Source organism: Oncorhynchus mykiss, chromosome 24 (genome assembly GCF_057628025.1).
Source record: "Oncorhynchus mykiss isolate SJ-2025 chromosome 24, ASM5762802v1, whole genome shotgun sequence".
Taxonomy (NCBI): Eukaryota; Metazoa; Chordata; class Actinopteri; order Salmoniformes; family Salmonidae; genus Oncorhynchus; species Oncorhynchus mykiss.
The window spans coordinates 12939591-12957887 of record NC_143045.1 but is presented as its reverse complement, the minus strand read 5'-3'; the positions used below and the strand labels follow the sequence as shown (position 1 = coordinate 12957887).

General features: G+C 43.0%; 1 protein-coding gene across 3 annotated transcripts in view; it reads right to left on the bottom strand.

Moving 5' to 3' along the window:
* LOC149972366 (uncharacterized) overlaps positions 1-16632 on the bottom strand; it is a 94806-nt gene extending 78174 nt beyond the window's left edge. Inside the window, exon 1 of one of the 3 annotated variants that reach the window (XR_016491323.1) lies at positions 16237-16608. Coding sequence is in view for 2 of the 3 variants with exons in the window: in XM_090218406.1 (XP_090074532.1) it covers positions 16237-16401 (165 nt within the window). In the remaining variant the exon portion in view is untranslated. Of the gene's footprint in view, positions 1-16236 lie in introns of all 3 variants that reach the window. The other 2 variants (XM_090218406.1, XM_090218404.1) reach the window with 2 other exon arrangements.
* Between the last annotated feature and the right edge of the window lie 1665 nt (positions 16633-18297).

Genomic DNA, 18297 nt, shown 5'->3' with positions numbered 1-18297 from the left:
CAATGGACCTTTGTCCAAAGTTCCAACATATCCCTAATAGGTTCATCCTTGGCAGCTCTAGAGCCTAAAGCCCAGCTCCAGCCCCCTACCACAACCCCAGCCCAAACCCCAGACCCCTGCCTCTGCAAAGTTCCAGCCCAAGCTCAAACCCCAGCTCAACCCAAACCCAAAACGCAGACCAAATCAGCAACCCAAGCCCAAACTTAGGCAAGTCTAGAAAAGGCCAACCCCGACCAGACCTTCCCCAGGTGGTCAGCCCCAGCCTGTAAAGCCAGCCCATGCCCCAGCCCAAGGCCAATCCCATTGGGGAATTTCAACAGACATTCATTTCAACTCTGGCTTCTGTCCCAGCAGCTTGAGCCACAGCCACACAAAGGACCCAAGTTTCAAGTTGAACGTGAGAACCACCTCATCTCCTGACCTCTATTAGCATTTGAATGGTCCAGAAAGGAACTAAAAGCAAAGAAAGATGAGGGAAAGGGAGAGTGACCAAACACAGCTCACAGTGTGCCCTTGGCCGACTCTCCTCAGTTTCAGTTACGGTGAAAACAAACTATGCCCTTTCATACAGATCTCTTTACAGGGTGACACGCTCTGACAAAGAGCTACGCCCAATAACATGTTGCTCCAACGTTGCACACACATTTTGGCAAATATGATTGGATACACAAAAACTTTGCAAAGGTTTTTTTTCTCACTGTTAATATGTCTGAAATTTGGTTGAATGTATCTAATTAAATGAACCCTGTGGAAAAACATCAGCGCAAAGACCATACAATTCCTGAAGAAAGTGCCTATTGGAAGTAATATTCAACACGTCTAAATCAAAGACCATACATTTCCTGAAGAAAGTGCCTATTGGAAGTAATAATCAACACATCTAAATCAATGTCATGACAGTTTAGTTGCTCTTATTTTCAGTTGTGTTAATGGTGGTAAAGCTAAGGTGAAAAAGGCCAAACAATTCCTGGTGTAGTAATATACTGTGAGAGACTCATTGGTTAATCTGCCTACCCAGCAGTCCCCAGGACGATACTATTCATTGAGTTTATCTGGGAGAGGGCGGGGGAGTCAACCACACGGACCTTACTCTCAGCCCACTAACAAAAGGTCACGCTCTCTCCGCCCTCAGCTCCAGCTGGTTAGAGGAAGAAATGGAAAGGAAGATAAAGACACAGAGAGATCACTAACTCATCAAAGAAATTCTATCAGTGCAAGCGGGGTCCAATGTCATAAGCAAAACAGTTCATTCGGAAACCAACGACAACCACAATGCCCATGTGTGGTAACAACACATCCAACAGTGTCACAAAAAAAATGCAATGACCCAACTTTAAGTGAGAGACTGGGGCAGGAGTAGAGAGAGGAGGAAATTACAGCAGAGGTGTGGACTTGAGTCTCATGACATGGACTCGAGTTTGACTCGTCAGAAATTTGATGACTTGAGTTTCAACTAGAAAGAACAGAAAATAACTTGAGACTTGAAGCCTCAAGACTCGAGACTTTGACTTGAGACCGATGACTTTAAATTACCTGTGGATTACTCTCCACGCAGCTGTAGACTGCAGCCACAGCAACGCACTTGCCAATTGTTCTTACAACAGATTGGCTAGTGAAACGCACATTGGGCATTTGATTGGACCAGCAAACTGTCAAACAACACAGGTTGGGTAGCTATTGAACATATTGCTGATGTGATCGGAAGCAGCGCAAATGCCAAATTGTAGGGAGAGAGGATTGCCATAAATACATATGCAGTTCCAAACATTTTGGGGGGTCAAGAATATAAACTGTTTAATTGGGAAGCTCACCAGCAATGAGGCATCAAGTGTCAATTACAGGTCTTTTGGTATGTCAAAATTTGCTTGAAATTGATAATTTAATTTTGAAGCTTGCATTTGGAATTGTTAAAATGTATTATTGAATAATCAAAATGTGTTGTAAACAAAATAAATAGACAAATATTTGTAGTCATTGCATGTATACATTTTCTTTAACTTCACTGGACTCGATTTGCTCTTAGAATGCACCACTTGGATTGAACTCAAAACTTGACTTGTTCTAATTGAGACTTGGACCTTGTGAATAGTGACTTGGTCCCACCTCTGAAATATAGCGGCAGGCAGGAAGAGGCATATGAACGTCAAAGACATTGGCTGCTATGGACATACAGTATGTTTTATGTTTGGTCTTCCAGTCCTCAACAGGAAACAAAGCTCTGTAAATATGTTCCCTTCGTGTCCATTATCCACCTCTCTCTCTCTCTCATCCCCCCCTATCCTCACCTTGCCTGCCAGTTACACACCACTCCTGCATTAAAAAAATGATTCATATTATTGTCAGAGAAGTGAGAGCAAGAGAGTAAGCTGAGAGCAAGAGAGTGAGCTGCAGGGAGAGGCAACATTTCAAAGGCACAATACATTTCAGTCTTTGTTACATATTATCTAGTTGCTATCTTCTTACATTTTTTGAAAATCACCAGTATCGTTTTACCCAGACAAGCACCTGATGCCCACAAACGCCTTTAGTGGCACAGAAAAGTATGTCTGTCTGTCTGTGGTAGATTATGTCCTGTGAGATGTGAGTGGACAGGGCTTGGAGGAGCATCCGTCTGTGCTGTGCCATTATTGCTCTCCTCCACTGCTTTTATCATCTCTATAAATCTCCACTGTCTGAGCACCAGCCTCCCCATAAAGAGCCAACCTGTGAGTATCACCCCAAGCAGAAGAGAGAGAGATAGAGAGAGGGCAAAGTAGCCCAAACCCAGACGCATTCCATCTCACACACCTCTGTCTGGAACAGGCAGACAGACGGACACGCCAGGTACAACTGAGATATGAACTTTATAACATTTATCACATACATCCAATAGTATACCACTTTAGACCCAAAATAATCAAATCAAACTTTATTTGTCACATGCGCTGAATACAACCTTACAGTGAAATGCTTACTTACAAGCCCTTAAACCAACAATGCAGTTCAAGAAATAGAGTTAAGAAGATATTTACGAAATAAACTAAAGTAAAAAATAAAATAAAATGTAACGCAATAAAATAACAATAACAAGGCTATATACAGGGGGTACCGGTACTGAGTCAATGTGAGGGGATACAGGTTAGTCTAGGTAATTTGTACATGTATGTAGGGGTAAAGTAACTATGCATAGATAATAAACAGTGAGTAGCAGCGGTGAGTAGCAGCAGTGAGTGAGTAGCAGCAGTAACAGTGAGTAGCAGCGGTGAGTAGCAGCAGTGAGTGAGTAGCAGCAGTAACAGTGAGTAGCAGCGGTGAGTAGCAGCAGTGAGTGAGTAGCAGCAGTAACAGTGAGTAGCAGCGGTGAGTAGCAGCAGTGAGTGAGTAGCAGCAGTAACAGTGAGTAGCAGCGGTGAGTAGCAGCAGTAACAGTGAGTAGCAGCAGTAACAGTGAGTAGCAGCGGTGAGTAGCAGCAGTAACAGTGAGTAGCAGCAGTAACAGTGAGTAGCAGCGGTGAGTAGCAGCAGTAACAGTGAGTAGCAGCAGTAACAGTGAGTAGCAGCGGTGAGTAGCAGCAGTAACAGTGAGTAGCAGCAGTGAGTAGCAGCAGTAACAGTGAGTAGCAGCAGTAACAGTGAGTAGCAGCGGTGAGTAGCAGCAGTAACAGTGAGTAGCAGCAGTAACAGTGAGTAGCAGCGGTGAGTAGCAGCAGTGACAGTGAGTAGCAGCGGTGAGTAGCAGCAGTAACAGTGAGTAGCAGCAGTAACAGTGAGTAGCAGCGGTGAGTAGCAGCAGTAACAGTGAGTAGCAGCAGTAACAGTGAGTAGCAGCAGTAACAGTGAGTAGCAGCAGTAACAGTGAGTAGCAGCAGTGAGTAGCAGCAGTAACAGTGAGTAGCAGCGGTGAGTAGCAGCAGTGAGTAGCAGCAGTGACAGTGAGTAGCAGCGGTGAGTAGCAGCAGTAACAGTGAGTAGCAGCGGTGAGTAGCAGCAGTAACAGTGAGTAGCAGCAGTAACAGTGAGTAGCAGCGGTGAGTAGCAGCAGTAACAGTGAGTAGCAGCAGTAACAGTGAGTAGCAGCAGTAACAGTGAGTAGCAGCAGTGAGTAGCAGCAGTAACAGTGAGTAGCAGCAGTAACAGTGAGTAGCAGCGGTGAGTAGCAGCAGTAACAGTGAGTAGCAGCAGTAACAGTGAGTAGCAGCAGCGGTGAGTAGCAGCAGTAACAGTGAGTAGCAGCGGTGAGTAGCAGCAGTAACAGTGAGTAGCAGCAGTAACAGTGAGTAGCAGCGGTGAGTAGCAGCAGTAACAGTGAGTAGCAGCAGTAACAGTGAGTAGCAGCAGCGGTGAGTAGCAGCAGTAACAGTGAGTAGCAGCGGTGAGTAGCAGCAGTAACAGTGAGTAGCAGCAGTAACAGTGAGTAGCAGCGGTGAGTAGCAGCAGTGCGTGAGTAGCAGCAGTAACAGTGAGTAGCAGCAGTGAGTGAGTAGCAGCAGTAACAGTGAGTAGCAGCGGTGAGTAGCAGCAGTGAGTGAGTAGCAGCAGTAACAGTGAGTAGCAGCAGTGAGTGAGTAGCAGCAGTAACAGTGAGTAGCAGCAGTGAGTGAGTAGCAGCAGTAACAGTGAGTAGCAGCAGTAACAGTGAGTAGCAGCGGTGAGTAGCAGCAGTAACAGTGAGTAGCAGCGGTGAGTAGCAGCAGTGCGTGAGTAGCAGCAGTAACAGTGAGTAGCAGCAGTGAGTGAGTAGCAGCAGTAACAGTGAGTAGCAGCGGTGAGTAGCAGCAGTGAGTGAGTAGCAGCAGTAACAGTGAGTAGCAGCAGTGAGTGAGTAGCAGCAGTAACAGTGAGTAGCAGCAGTGAGTGAGTAGCAGCAGTAACAGTGAGTAGCAGCAGTAACAGTGAGTAGCAGCAGTAACAGTGAGTAGCAGCAGTAACAGTGAGTAGCAGCAGTGAGTGAGTAGCAGCAGTAACAGTGAGTAGCAGCAGTAACAGTGAGTAGCAGCAGTAACAGTGAGTAGCAGCAGTAACAGTGAGTAGCAGCAGTAACAGTGAGTAACAGCGGCCATTTGATTAATTCTTCAGCAGTCTTATGTCTTGGGGGTAGAAGCTGTTAAGGAGCCTTTTGGTCCTAGATTTGGCACCCTGGTACCGCTTCCCGTGCGGTAGCAGAGAGGACGGAGTCTTTGATTCCCTGTTCACACCGCTACCATCCAGAAGGCGAGGTCAGTACAAGGGAATCAAAGCTGGGACCGAGAGACTGAAAAACAGCTTATATCTCAAGGCCATCAGACTGCTAAACAGAAATCACTAACTCAAAGAGGCTGCTGCCTACACTGAGACCCAATCAGGCCACAGGCCACTTTAAATGGATCACTAGTCACTTTATACAATGCACTCTAAATAATGCCACTTTAATAATGTTTACATTATTCATATCACATGTTTATACTGTATTTTATACCATCTATTGCACCTTACCTATGTCGCTCGGCCATCGCTCATCCATACACTTAAATGTACATATTTTCATTCACCCCTTTAGATTTGTGTGTATTAGGTAGTTGGTGGCGAATTGTTAGATTACTTGTTATATATTACTGCACTGTTGGAACTAGAAGCACAAGCATTTCACTACACTCGCATTAACATCTGCTAACCATGTCTATGTGACAAATAAAATTTGATTTGATCATATTTGGGGCCTTCCTCTGACAATGCTTAGTATATAGGTCCTGGATGGCAGGAAGCTTGGCCCCAGTGATGTACTGGTCCGTACGTACTAGAGGTCGACCGATTATGATTATTCAACGCCGATACCGATTATTGGAGGGCCAAAAAACCTGATACTGATTAACTTCTTCGATATAGGGGGCGCTCTTTTAATTTTTGGATGAAAAACGTTCCCGTTTTAAACAAGATATTTTGTCACGAAAAGATGCTCGACTATGCATATAATTGACAGCTTTGGAAAGAAAACACACGTTTCCAAAACTACAAAGATATTGTCTGTGAGTGCCACAGAACTGATGTTACAGAAAAAAAACAGATACAAATACAATCAGGAAGTGCCGCATTTTTTGAAACCGCCTCATGGCAATGACTCCTTATATGGCTGTGGAGGAGCTAGGAGTCAGCTTACCTTTTCCACGTTTTCCCCAAGGTGTCTGTCTGCAGCATTGTGACGTATTTGTAGGCATATCATTGGAAGATTGACCATAAGAGACTACATTTACCAGGTGGTCGCTTGGTGTACTCCGTCGCAATTATTGCGTAATCTCCAGCTGCAGTATTTTTCCGTTTTCTTCTGATGAGAAGCCAGCTGCCACCACTGATAGATTATCGAATAGATATGTGAAAAACACCTTGAGGATTGATTCTAAACAACGTTTGCCATGTTTCTGTCGATATTATGGAGTTAATTTGGAAAAAAGTTTGGCGTTGTAAGTGACTGCATTTTCGTTTTTTTTTCTTAGCCAAACTTGATGAACAAAACGGAGCGGAAAACGGAAAACGGAAAAAATGAACATTTGCTATCTAACTGAGTCTCGTCATTGAAAACATCCGAAGTTCTTCAAAGGTAAATTATTTTATTTGAATGCTTTTCTTGTTTTTGTGAAAATGTTGCCTGCTGAATGCTAGGCTTAATGCTATGCTAGGCTATCAATACTCTTACACAAATACTTGTGTAGCTTTGGTTAAAGCATATTTTGAGAAAATCTATGATGACAGTGTTGTTAACAAAAGGCTAAGCTTGTGTTTCAATATATTTATTTCATTTCATTTGCGATTTTCATGAATAGGAAACGTTGTGTTATGGTAATGAGCTTGAGGCTATGATTACGCTCCCGGATACGGGATTGCTCAACGCTAGAGGTTAATCGGCCGTTTAAAAAAAAAACGTTTTTATTTATTTGTAATAATGACAATTACAGCAATACTGAATGAACACTTATTTTAACTTAATATAATACATCAATAAAATCAATTTAGCCTCAAATAAATAATGAACCATTTTCAATTTGGTTTAAATAATGCAAAAACAAAGTGTTGGAGAAGAAAGTAAAAGTGCAATGTGTGCCATGTAAGAAAGCTAACGTTTAAGTTCCTTGCTCAGAACATGGGAACATATGAAAGCTGGTGGTTCCTTTTAACATGAGTCTTCAATATTCCCAGGTAAGAAGTTTTAGGTTGTAGTTATTATAGGAATTATAGGAATATTTCCCTCTATACCATTTGTATTTCATATTCCTTTGACTATTGGATGTTCTTATAGGCACTTTAGTATTACCAGCCTAATCTCGGGAGTTGATAGGCTTGAAGTCATAAACAGCTCTGTGCTTCAGGCATTAACCTTTGACTATTGGATGTTCTTATAGGCACTTTAGTATTGCCAGTGCAACAGTATAGCTTCCATCCCTCTCCTCACCGCTACCTGGGCTCGAACTAGGAACACATCGACAACAGCCACCCTCGAAGCAGAGTTACCCATGCAGAGCAAGGGGAACAACCACTCCAAGTCTCAGAGCGAGTGACGTTTAAAACACTATTAGCGCACACCCCGCTAACTAGCTAACCATTTCACTTCGGTTACACCAGCCTCATCTCGGGAGTTGATAGGCTTGAAGTCATAAACAGCGCAATGCTTGACGCACAACAAAGAGCTGCTGGCAAAACGCACGAAAGTGCTGTTTGAATGAATGCTTACGAGCCTACTGCTGCCTACCACCGCTCAGTCAGATACTTGTATGCTTGTATGGTCAGTCAGATTATATGCAACGCAGGACACGCTAGATAAACTAGTAATATCATCAACCATGTGTAGTTAACTAGTGATTATGATTGATTGATTGTTTTTTATTAGATAAGTTTAATGCTAGCTAGCAACTTACCTTGGCTTACTGCATCCGCGTAAGAGGCAGTCTCCTCGTGGAGTGCAACGAGAGGCAGGTGGTTATAGCGTTGGACTAGTTAACTGTAAGGTTGCAAGATTGGATCCCCCAAGTTGACAAGGTGAAAATCGGATGTTCTGCCCCTGAACGAGGCAGTTAAAACTTATTGTAACTCCCATCCCGTGAACGGGATTGTTGTCATCATCTGACACTAATTAGCATAAGGCAACGGACATAAATATTACTAGAAAATATTCCTATTCATGAAAATCACAAGTGAAATATATTGAAACACAGCTTAGCCTTTTGTTAATCACCCTGTCATCTCAGGTTTTCAAAATATGCTTTACAGCCAAAGCAAGACAAGCATTTGTGTAAGTTTATCGATAGCCTAGCATAGCATTATGTCCAGCTAGCAGCAGGTAACTTGGTCACGAAAATCAGAAAAGCAATCAAATTAAATAATTTACCTTTGATGAGCTTCGGATGTTTTCACTCACGAGACTCCCAGTTAGATAGCAAATTTTCCTTTTTACCAAAAATATTATTTTTTTGGAGGCAAAATAGCTCTTCACGTTTGGCTGAGAAATCGACCGGAAATTGCAGTCATGACAACACCGAAAAATATTCCAAATTAGCTCCATAATATCGACAGAAACGTTGTTTATAATCAATCCTCAAGGTGTTTTTCAAATATCTATTCGATAATATATCCACCGGGACAATTGGTTTTTCAGTAGGAGCGAGAGGAAAAATGGCTACCTCTGTATTTTACGCAAGAATCACTCTGAGAGCCATCAGGTGACCACTTGCACAATGTAGCCGCTTACGCTTATTCTTCAACATAAAGGCGTGAAACTACGTCACAATGCTGTAGACACCTTGGGGAATACGTAGAAAACGTAATCTGGTTGATAGCCCATTCACTGCTCAATAGGGACGCATCGGAACGCAGAGCATTCAAAACATGAGTCACTTCCGGATTGGATTTTTCTCAGGCTTTCGCCTGCAATATCAGTCTGTTATACTCACAGACAATATTTGTACAGTTTTGGAAACTTTAGAGTTTTTTTCTATCCTAAACTGTCAATTATATGCATATTCTAGCATCTTGTCCTGAAAAATATCCTGTTTACTTTGGGAACGTTATTTTTCCAAAAATGAAAATACTGCCCCCTAGTCACAACAGGTTATTAACCCACTGTTCCTAGGCTGTCATTGAAAATAAGAATATGTTCTTAACTGACTTGCCTAGTTAAATAAAGATTAAATAAATATGTATATATATTTTTAAATCGGCCAAATCGGTGTCGAAAAATACCAATTTCCGATTGTTATGAAAACTTCTGATTAATCGGTCGACCTCTAGGACGTACTACTCTCTATGGCGCCTTACGGTCAGATGCCGAGCAGCTGCCATTCCAGGCGGTGATACAACCAGCCACGATGCTCTGGATGGTGCAGCTGTAGAACTTTTTGAGGATCTGGGGACCCATGCCAAATCTTTTCAGTCTCCTGAGCGGGAAAATATTTTGTTGTGTCCTCTTCACGACTGTCTTGGTACGTTTGGACCATGATAGTTCGTTGGTGATGTGGACACCAAGGAACTTGAAATTCTTGACCCGCTCCACTACAGCCCCGTTGACATGAATGGGGGAGGGCGTGTTCAGCCCTCCTTTTCCTGTAGTCCACGATCATCATTTGTCTTGATCACATTGAAGGAGAGGTTGTTGTCCTGGCATCACACTGCCAGGTCTCTGACCTCCTCCCTATAGGCTGTTTCATTGTTGTCGGTGATCAGGCCTACCACTGTTGTGTCGTCAGCAAACTTAATGATGGTGTTAAATTCGTGCTTGGCCACATAGTCATGGGTGAACAGGGAGTACAGGAGGGGACTAAGCACGCACCCCTGTGGGGCCCCCATGTTGAGGATCAGCATGGCAGAGTTGTTGCCAACTCGTACCACCTGGGGGAGGCCCGTCAGGAAGTCCAGGATCCAGAACCAGAAGGAGGTGTTCAGTCCCAGGGTCCTTAGGCTCATTGTCAAGCAGGGTCCTTAGACCAATTTTCCACCAGAAAAGCGCATTTTGAACACTTGGACTGATTATATCAGTGCAGAATTACTGGTATGATGATGTTATATGACACGCTACAGCAGTACAGTGAAAGGGAAAGAGCAGATAATAACAGAAGAGTGGATTGATACAGGGTTCAGAGGAAGTGCATTGCCACAGGATCTCTCCAGGGTCAGTCAATCAAAAAGGCTCAGCTCTCTGAAAATGAGAAGCCACACAGATAAGTGACCCAGGTGCTTCCGAAGATTGTTTCGCCTTTCACAAAGCCCAGATAACTCCTACACAGCGCAAACCGCAACCAAGACCAATTGACACAATCTATACCAAACGACTGTTGAAAACGACCTGTCGTTGTATTGTGTGCGTCAAATATGTCCACCTTCTGTTAGCAAGTAGAAAGTAGAACCTAACTAAGATGGACCAATGTTGACCTCAAACAAAGCACAATATTCTGTGTTTATGTTCCCTCTACAGGCATGCCGTTAGCTTTATGTCAACAGACGACTGAATCCTTTTACCCCGCATTCATAACACAGCCCTGATGTCACTGAGATAACCTTGCTTAACCACTGATGTGGATCTGCTAACTAGACACTGTTCGTTTTCAAGCCTTGCTCCCGCTCACCACTCTGCTTCTCATTAAATGTTCCTCCAGACAGTAACAGCCACCGCGTCAGATGGAGACTTGCCGTGCAGCTCATACTGAAATAAAAATAATCAATCCACTCCACCATCTTCCCACCTATGAGCCTCTTTCTACCCTTCAATCTCATTACCACACGACAATTCTCTGACAAGCAGGAGAAAACATGGTTTAAAACATTGAACAAACCCCCTTGAGGTTGCAATTTGAATATCAGCCACATGTACCGAGACTCAGGACTCCCCAGATGGGATACTTCAGTATCTGCCCATCTAAGCTCTGGCTTCATTGTTAGGATCACCATGGTGATGAGAGGCTGCCCTGCTCCCATCATGCATCTGTCTACCCATCATGCCCAAGCCTTTGTCCTCTCCCCAGGAGAGATGTGGCATTAGATTGATGCATCTATTTCCAACCATCAAACAAGCCCTAGTCCCAATGAATGGAGGCCAATAGTCATTGGAGCATTTCAATGTCCCTCTCCCCGGGACTGAAAAGTAACAAACAGCGAAATGTGACAGGGAGCCGAAGGGAGTTGACAAGTTCACAGCACTTTCAGAGAATATGGCTTCATACTGTTTGAATGATCCTGGACCTGCAGAGGGCAAAGATTGGGTTGGCATTCACTGTGCACTTCAGAACAGGGTGGCATCCCTAATGGCACCCTTTTCCCGACATAGTGCACTACTTTTGACCAGAGTCCAATGGGCCAAGGTCTGGCCTCATGCCTCCCCAGGCCTCTGGCCTCCATTCTCCTTCCTCTGGCTCGCTCTCTGGGGTGATGTTTAATGAGGATTCTTTATTGGAGTTCTCTGGGAAGAGTTGGGCCACGTGAGGTTTCTACTCATCCCAAGTTTAATTGTGAGCTGCTTGCCTGGCTCATGGCCTAAGTGAGGCTACCCAAGTACAGTGCCTTGCGAAAGTATTCGGCCCCCTTGAACTTTGCGACCTTTTGCCACATTTCAGGCTTCAAACATAAAGATATAAAACTGTATTTTTATGTGAAGAATCAACAACAAGTGGGACACAATCATGAAGTGGAACGACATTTATTGGATATTTCAAACTTTTTTAACAAATCCAATCATTATTCAGCCCCCTTAAGTTAATACTTTGTAGCGCCACCTTTTGCTGCGATTACAGCTGTAAGTCGCTTGGGGTATGTCTCTATCAGTTTTGCACATCGAGAGACTGACATTTTTTCCCATTCCTCCTTGCAAAACAGCTCGAGCTCAGTGAGGTTGGATGGAGAGCATTTGTGAACAGCAGTTTTCAGTTCTTTCCACAGATTCTCGATTGGATTCAGGTCTGGACTTTGACTTGGCCATTCTAACACCTGGATATGTTTATTTTTGAACCATTCCATTGTAGATTTTGCTTTATGTTTTGGATCATTGTCTTGTTGGAAGACAAATCTCCGTCCCAGTCTCAGGTCTTTTGCAGACTCCATCAGGTTTTCTTCCAGAATGGTCCTGTATTTGGCTCCATCCATCTTCCCATCAATTTTAACCATCTTCCTTGTCCCTGCTGAAGAAAAGCAGGCCCAAACCATGATGCTGCCACCACCATGTTTCACAGTGGGGATGGTGTGTTCAGCTGTGTTGCTTTTACGCCAAACATAACGTTTTGCATTGTTGCCAAAAAGTTCAATTTTGGTTTCATCTGACCAGAGCACCTTCTTCCACATGTTTGGTGTGTCTCCCAGGTGGCTTGTGGCAAACTTTAAACAACACTTTTTATGGATATCTTTAAGAAATGGCTTTCTTCTTGCCACTCTTCCATAAAGGCCAGATTTGTGCAATATACGACTGATTGTTGTCCTATGGACAGAGTCTCCCACCTCAGCTGTAGATCTCTGCAGTTCATCCAGAGTGATCATGGGCCTCTTGGCTGCATCTCTGATCAGTCTTCTCCTTGTATGAGCTGAAAGTTTAGAGGGACGGCCAGGTCTTGGTAGATTTGCAGTGGTCTGATACTCCTTCCGTTTCAATATTATCGCTTGCACAGTGCTCCTTGGGATGTTTAAAGCTTGGGAAATCTTTTTGTATCCAAATCGAGCTTTAAACTTCTTCACAACAGTATCTCGGACCTGCCTGGTGTGTTCCTTGTTCTTCATGATGCTCTCTGCGCTTTTAACGGACCTCTGAGACGATCACAGTGCAGGTGCATTTATACGGAGACTTGATTACACACAGGTGGATTGTATTTATCATCATTAGTCATTTAGGTCAACATTGGATCATTCAGAGATCCTCACTGAACTTCTGGAGAGAGTTTGCTGCACTGAAAGTAAAGGGGCTGAATAATTTTGCACGCCCAATTTTTCAGTTTTTGATTTGTTAAAAAAGTTTTGAATATCCAATAAATGTCGTTCCACTTCATGATTGTGTCCCACTTGTTGTTGATTCTTCACAAAAAATACAGTTTTATATCTTTATGTTTGAAGTCTGAAATGTGGCAAAAGGTCGCAAAGTTCAAGGGGGCCGAATACTTTCGCAAGGCACTGTATATTACTATGTCTAAAACAATGCCAATGATGACTTTTACAACTGTAGATAAGCTTATGAAATAGACAATAATGTGTGATTTGATCATGTCCACTGTCATATCCGAATAAAATCAGTTTTAATATTTTACTCTACTCATAATCCCTGCTGTCATTTGGTCAAAACCAGCCTAACATGTCTCTGCTTCAAGATTAACTATTTTTCTTAAATGTATGAAATGATTCAAAGATATATAATATCCTCTTGGGGATTCATCAGGCAATAACAAGCCTGCCATCTGTCAAACCTATGCCTAGTGGTTAAGAGCATTGGGGCAGTAAGGTGGTGGAGGTGGTGGAAACATTTGCTGTTCTTGTCACGCCCTGATCTGTTTCACCTGTCCTTGTGATTGTCTCCACCCCCTCCAGGTGTCGTTTATTTTCCCCAGTGTATTTATCCCTGTGTTTCCTGTCTCTCTGTGCCAGTTTGTCTTGTATGTTTCCAAGTCAACCAGTGGTTTTCCCATTCTCCTGCTTTTTGCATTCTCCTTTTTCTAGTCCTCCCGGTTTTGACCCTGGCCTGTTTCTGGACTTTGTACCCGCCTGCCTGACCATTCTGCCTGCCTTGACCATGAGCCTGTCTGCCACTCTGTACCTCCTGGACTGATCTGGTTTTGACCTTTTTGCCTGTCCACGACCATTCTTTTGCCTACTCCTTTTGGATGAATAAACATTGTAAGACTAACCATCTGCCTCCTGTGTCTGCATTTGGGTCTCACCTTGATAGTTCTGCCCTTGAGTAAGGCAGTTAACCCCCAACAAAACATCTTGGTGCTGTGAATGTCAATTAAAGGCAGCACACTGCACCTCTCTGATTCAGAGGGTTTGGGCTAAATGTGCAAGACGCATTTCAGTTGAACGCATTCAGTTGACCAACTGACTAGGTATCCATAGTGTCGATGGTGGTTCATGGTCATGGGAGTCTGTTGAACTAACACAAATACTCAGTGTAAAGAGGACAACAGGGTGTTTCAAAGAAATGCCTGTTTCAGTCAGAGCATAACCTGACAGTGGGGTAGCTGAGAAGGATAAATATGTCTGGTATGCCACAGTTACCGAACAGCATGTTCAGTGTACTGAAACCACCGCTCATCTCTACCACACCTTAGTCAATAGGAGGAAATGAGAGACACAGCTGTCAGTACCCAAGGTTTTTTTTTCCATTACCTTTTTCTGTCACGACCAAAGAAAGGAGTAGACTGACTTAGAGAATGGAAGGGCGATCATCAACAGGTTTCTCCGAAAATGGTAGTGAACAGGCGTCATAGCTGACTATGATACTAGGATATACCTACATCTATGTAGTAAGAAAGGGCACATCTGTTAGATACTATTGCATCCTCTGTATGTTGCTGAATTTCTGCCATAGTGTGTATTGGAAAGCTACAACCAGAACCACTATGAGCTTGGATTGAACTAAACAGATACCACATACCTCCTTTAGGAAGGTCTTGAAATACTATCAACGTTGCACGTTGTCTTGAAATTCATAAACCCACAAAAGCATGATGATTTTGTGGTGTTTAATTCTATGCCTTATTTAGTGAGTAAATAACAAGGAGGTTATAGGGTAATGTACACAATGTTCAGCTCTATCAGCACTAGCACACTCTCCCCCGGTGACATATTCTGCCCCAGTTCTAGAGGCATAAATTATACATCTGGCAACACAACATCCGTGGGGTGGTCACCACTGACACCAACCAGTAGCAAGACATGAAACATGCTGGGATATACATGGGTAGTGTTCATTAGGGCACACACCGGAAAACGATTTAAAAATGAAAAAAACTCAAATGTGCATTTCTTATGGAGGTAGTCCCGCTCCTGTTTGTCCCTTTTCTTTCATTTGAACCGAACGAACAAGACCCAGGAAATATACCTTCAGTATTCACACAGCCAGATAAACTGCCTAATGCCACGAATAGTAAAACGACAAGTTCATTATTGTATTCTCTCTCTCAGGCGATCATACCAAGATGCTGTTTATTACTGCAATACAATGACATGTTATTCAAACAAGTCTCACGATTTCAGGGCGATCTATTCCACTACTATGCTGAAGTTCTTGTAAAATTGGGAGAATACAATAGAATAAAACAGAATGGAATAGGGATATAACATTGTGACATTGAGTGTATTAGGATAAATAATGTGAGTTGAAAATAGGCAATCGTTCAAGGCTGCAGAATGACTGTGTGTATGCCAACTATGATCATTTGTTTGAGGACATCTGAATGCGTGGTAGTGAATCAACAAAACAGTAAATGTGCTCTACACTATTAGAAAAAAGGGTTCCAACTGGGTTCTTCAGCTGTCCCCATAGGAGAACCCTTTTTGGCTTCAGGTAGAACCCTTTTTGGTTCCAGGTAGAACTGTACAACCCTTTGTGTAAAGGGTTTTACCTGGAACCAAAAGGGTTCTGCCGGGAACCACAAAGGGTTCTTCAAAGGGTTCTACTATGGGGACAGCCAAAGCCGAAGAACACTTTTAGGTTCTAGATGGCACATTTTTTTCCTAAGAGTGTAGTCAAGAAAAACAGTTTTCACTCATTCAATGACCACTGTCAAATGATATTGACCAGAGCCGTATACTATATCTCTACATATTGCTCTGCTAGTGCTATTAACCACGACAAGAAACAACCTCCCTGACCTCCATATATCCAACCTGCACGCCCACGCTGTAGTCATTTCTCAAAGTGATGTTTCCTCTATCACAACCACATGGTTTCAGTCAAGACACCAAGACAAATCCCTCTATGGCTAAGGTTGTGGACTCCTATTCCAAGACATGCAAACGTCTGAAGTCTCCACACAAATTGGTCACATAACGCGCTGTGGTAGAATGCAGGCAGCTAAACCAGTAACAGACTACATACAGTAGGTGCCACTCAGCAACATTGAAGGGCATAAAGAGAGTCCACGTGTTCGTCCGCCCACCCTGTAACACTGCACAATTCCTAGCCAATAAGGATTTGCACCACACAAGCACCCTATAACACCACATACAAGTAAACATGAGATAAACTAACTTATACTGTGCAATAACCAGGAAAGATGCATGAAAAGGGAACTCCTGTCCCTTGCTTGAGAACCTCATAGTACTGACCTGAACAGAAGATCCCATGTTTCTCATCTCTCCTTCCTGCTCATATTTCACACCAGCTCCCTCTTGCCTTTCTTTTGAAGTTAGTCCCTCCAGATCCACTGTTTCTGAGGCAAAGTCAATGCGGGAAATAAACAGACAAACTCTGTTCATTTTTCTTCTCTTCATTTTCTTTCTTCATTCAGTTGTTTTGTCTAGTTGAAGCTGTCTTCCTCCCTCAGCCATCTCTGAACACCAAAAAAAAGGGTTAAATAACACAAAAAGAGAGAGCTGTGCAGCGAGAGAGCCTGACAGAGACAGAGAGTGTGTGGCACTAAAATCTGCTCGGACACAGTCACCTCACCTCCCTCCTGTTCAAATTTAGAGGCTGGAGCTGGTAGAGCAGAGCCAAGCCCCACTGAGCATGCCCAGAACTGAGAAGCACACTTTTAAATGAACATTACTTCCTTTCCAGTCCCTGGCTTCTCCCCCCCTCTCTCCAATCCCTAGCTTCTCCTCCTCTCTATCTCTCTTTCTAACAATTCAATTCAAGGGCTTTATTGGCATGGGAAACATATGTTTACATTGCCAAAGCAAGTGAAATAGATAATAAACAAAAGTGAAATAAATAATACAATATTTACAGTAAATATTACATTTACAAAAGATCCAAAAGAATAAAGAATGTCATATTATGTCTATATACAGTGTTGTAATGATGTGCAAATGGATAAAGTACAAAAGGGAAAATAAATAAACATAACTATAAGTTGTATTTGCAATGGTGTTTGTTCTTCACTGGTCGCCCTTTTCTTGTGGCAACAGGTCACAAATCTTGCTGCTGTGTTGCACACTGTGGTATTTCACCCAATAGATATGGGAGTTTATCAAAATTGGATTTGTTTTTGAATTCTTTGTGGGTATGTGTAATCTGATGGAAACTGCCTCTCTATCTCCCTCCCTCCCTCCTCATGCCTGTCTCTCAGTTGAACAGGAATCAGGAATGCTATTCTCATACCAAAGTCAAGCAATTTGCCTTACCCACCAAGGAACATGCCAACCTCTCTGGATCAACGAGCATAGCCCTCCCCTGACAGACAAACATACAGACAGACAGTGGAAACAGTATTTTAGTAATATTGGAGCAAGACATGCTCTACTTACTGGAACTCATAGCCTCAAGCTAATTTTCAATCCAGATCACTTGCAACAGTCTTTTCATCTCTCTGTGAAGTCTAAACAGGAATGATAGTTGATGTGAGGGTCTCTAAGACTAGAACCAGCCCAGTGTTCCATAGGTCATAAATAAAGTCAGAATGATGTCAAATGTGACCTTTCTCATTTTCCCAACATATCTCCTCACACAGCTCCTTCCTTGTTAGTCATCACAAAAACACAATTGCTTGCAAATGCTTTATAAAAACAGAACATTTTAAACAATCATATATCTTTGTATCTTTCTCTCTCATTCTCTCTCGCTGGTCCCTTATACCTGGGCTTGACTGATAACAACATATTCTTTTCCTATGTGTGAGCCCCCTATATGGCATCAGACTGGTGATCCAGCAGGACTTCAGCTTTCTGTTCACTGTGTCCCACACCACTGCCTCACACAGATGGGTGACTTACTCCCACCACTTATCACTGTTCCCCTGAACACACATACAGACACACACAAACACCCTGGAATCAGTACAGTGTACGTACCCACACTGGGCTGATAGCAGAGGCCGGGGAAATGGAGAGTCATTCTGAAGAGAGGGATTACATTGCACAGTGAGAGAAGAAGCGAGCTACAATCCTGAACAGGGAGCACTAATACTGACCAGTACACATGGCACATAATGCACTAACAAAAACCTAAGCATTTTTTAAACACTGAGCCACCTTAACACCATTACATAAAACAATATGTCTTCCAGAACTAAATTACTTAACTGCCTAATACAGCCGAAAGGTAGAATTATTGGTTATTCATTTAAGTTGTTTATCTTCTGAGACCATGTTATGCAGTTAGGTGCCTGTGTAATCTCAAGACTCCTCCATGCTGACCCAAGTCCGTTAATATGGGGGGGGGGGACAAGA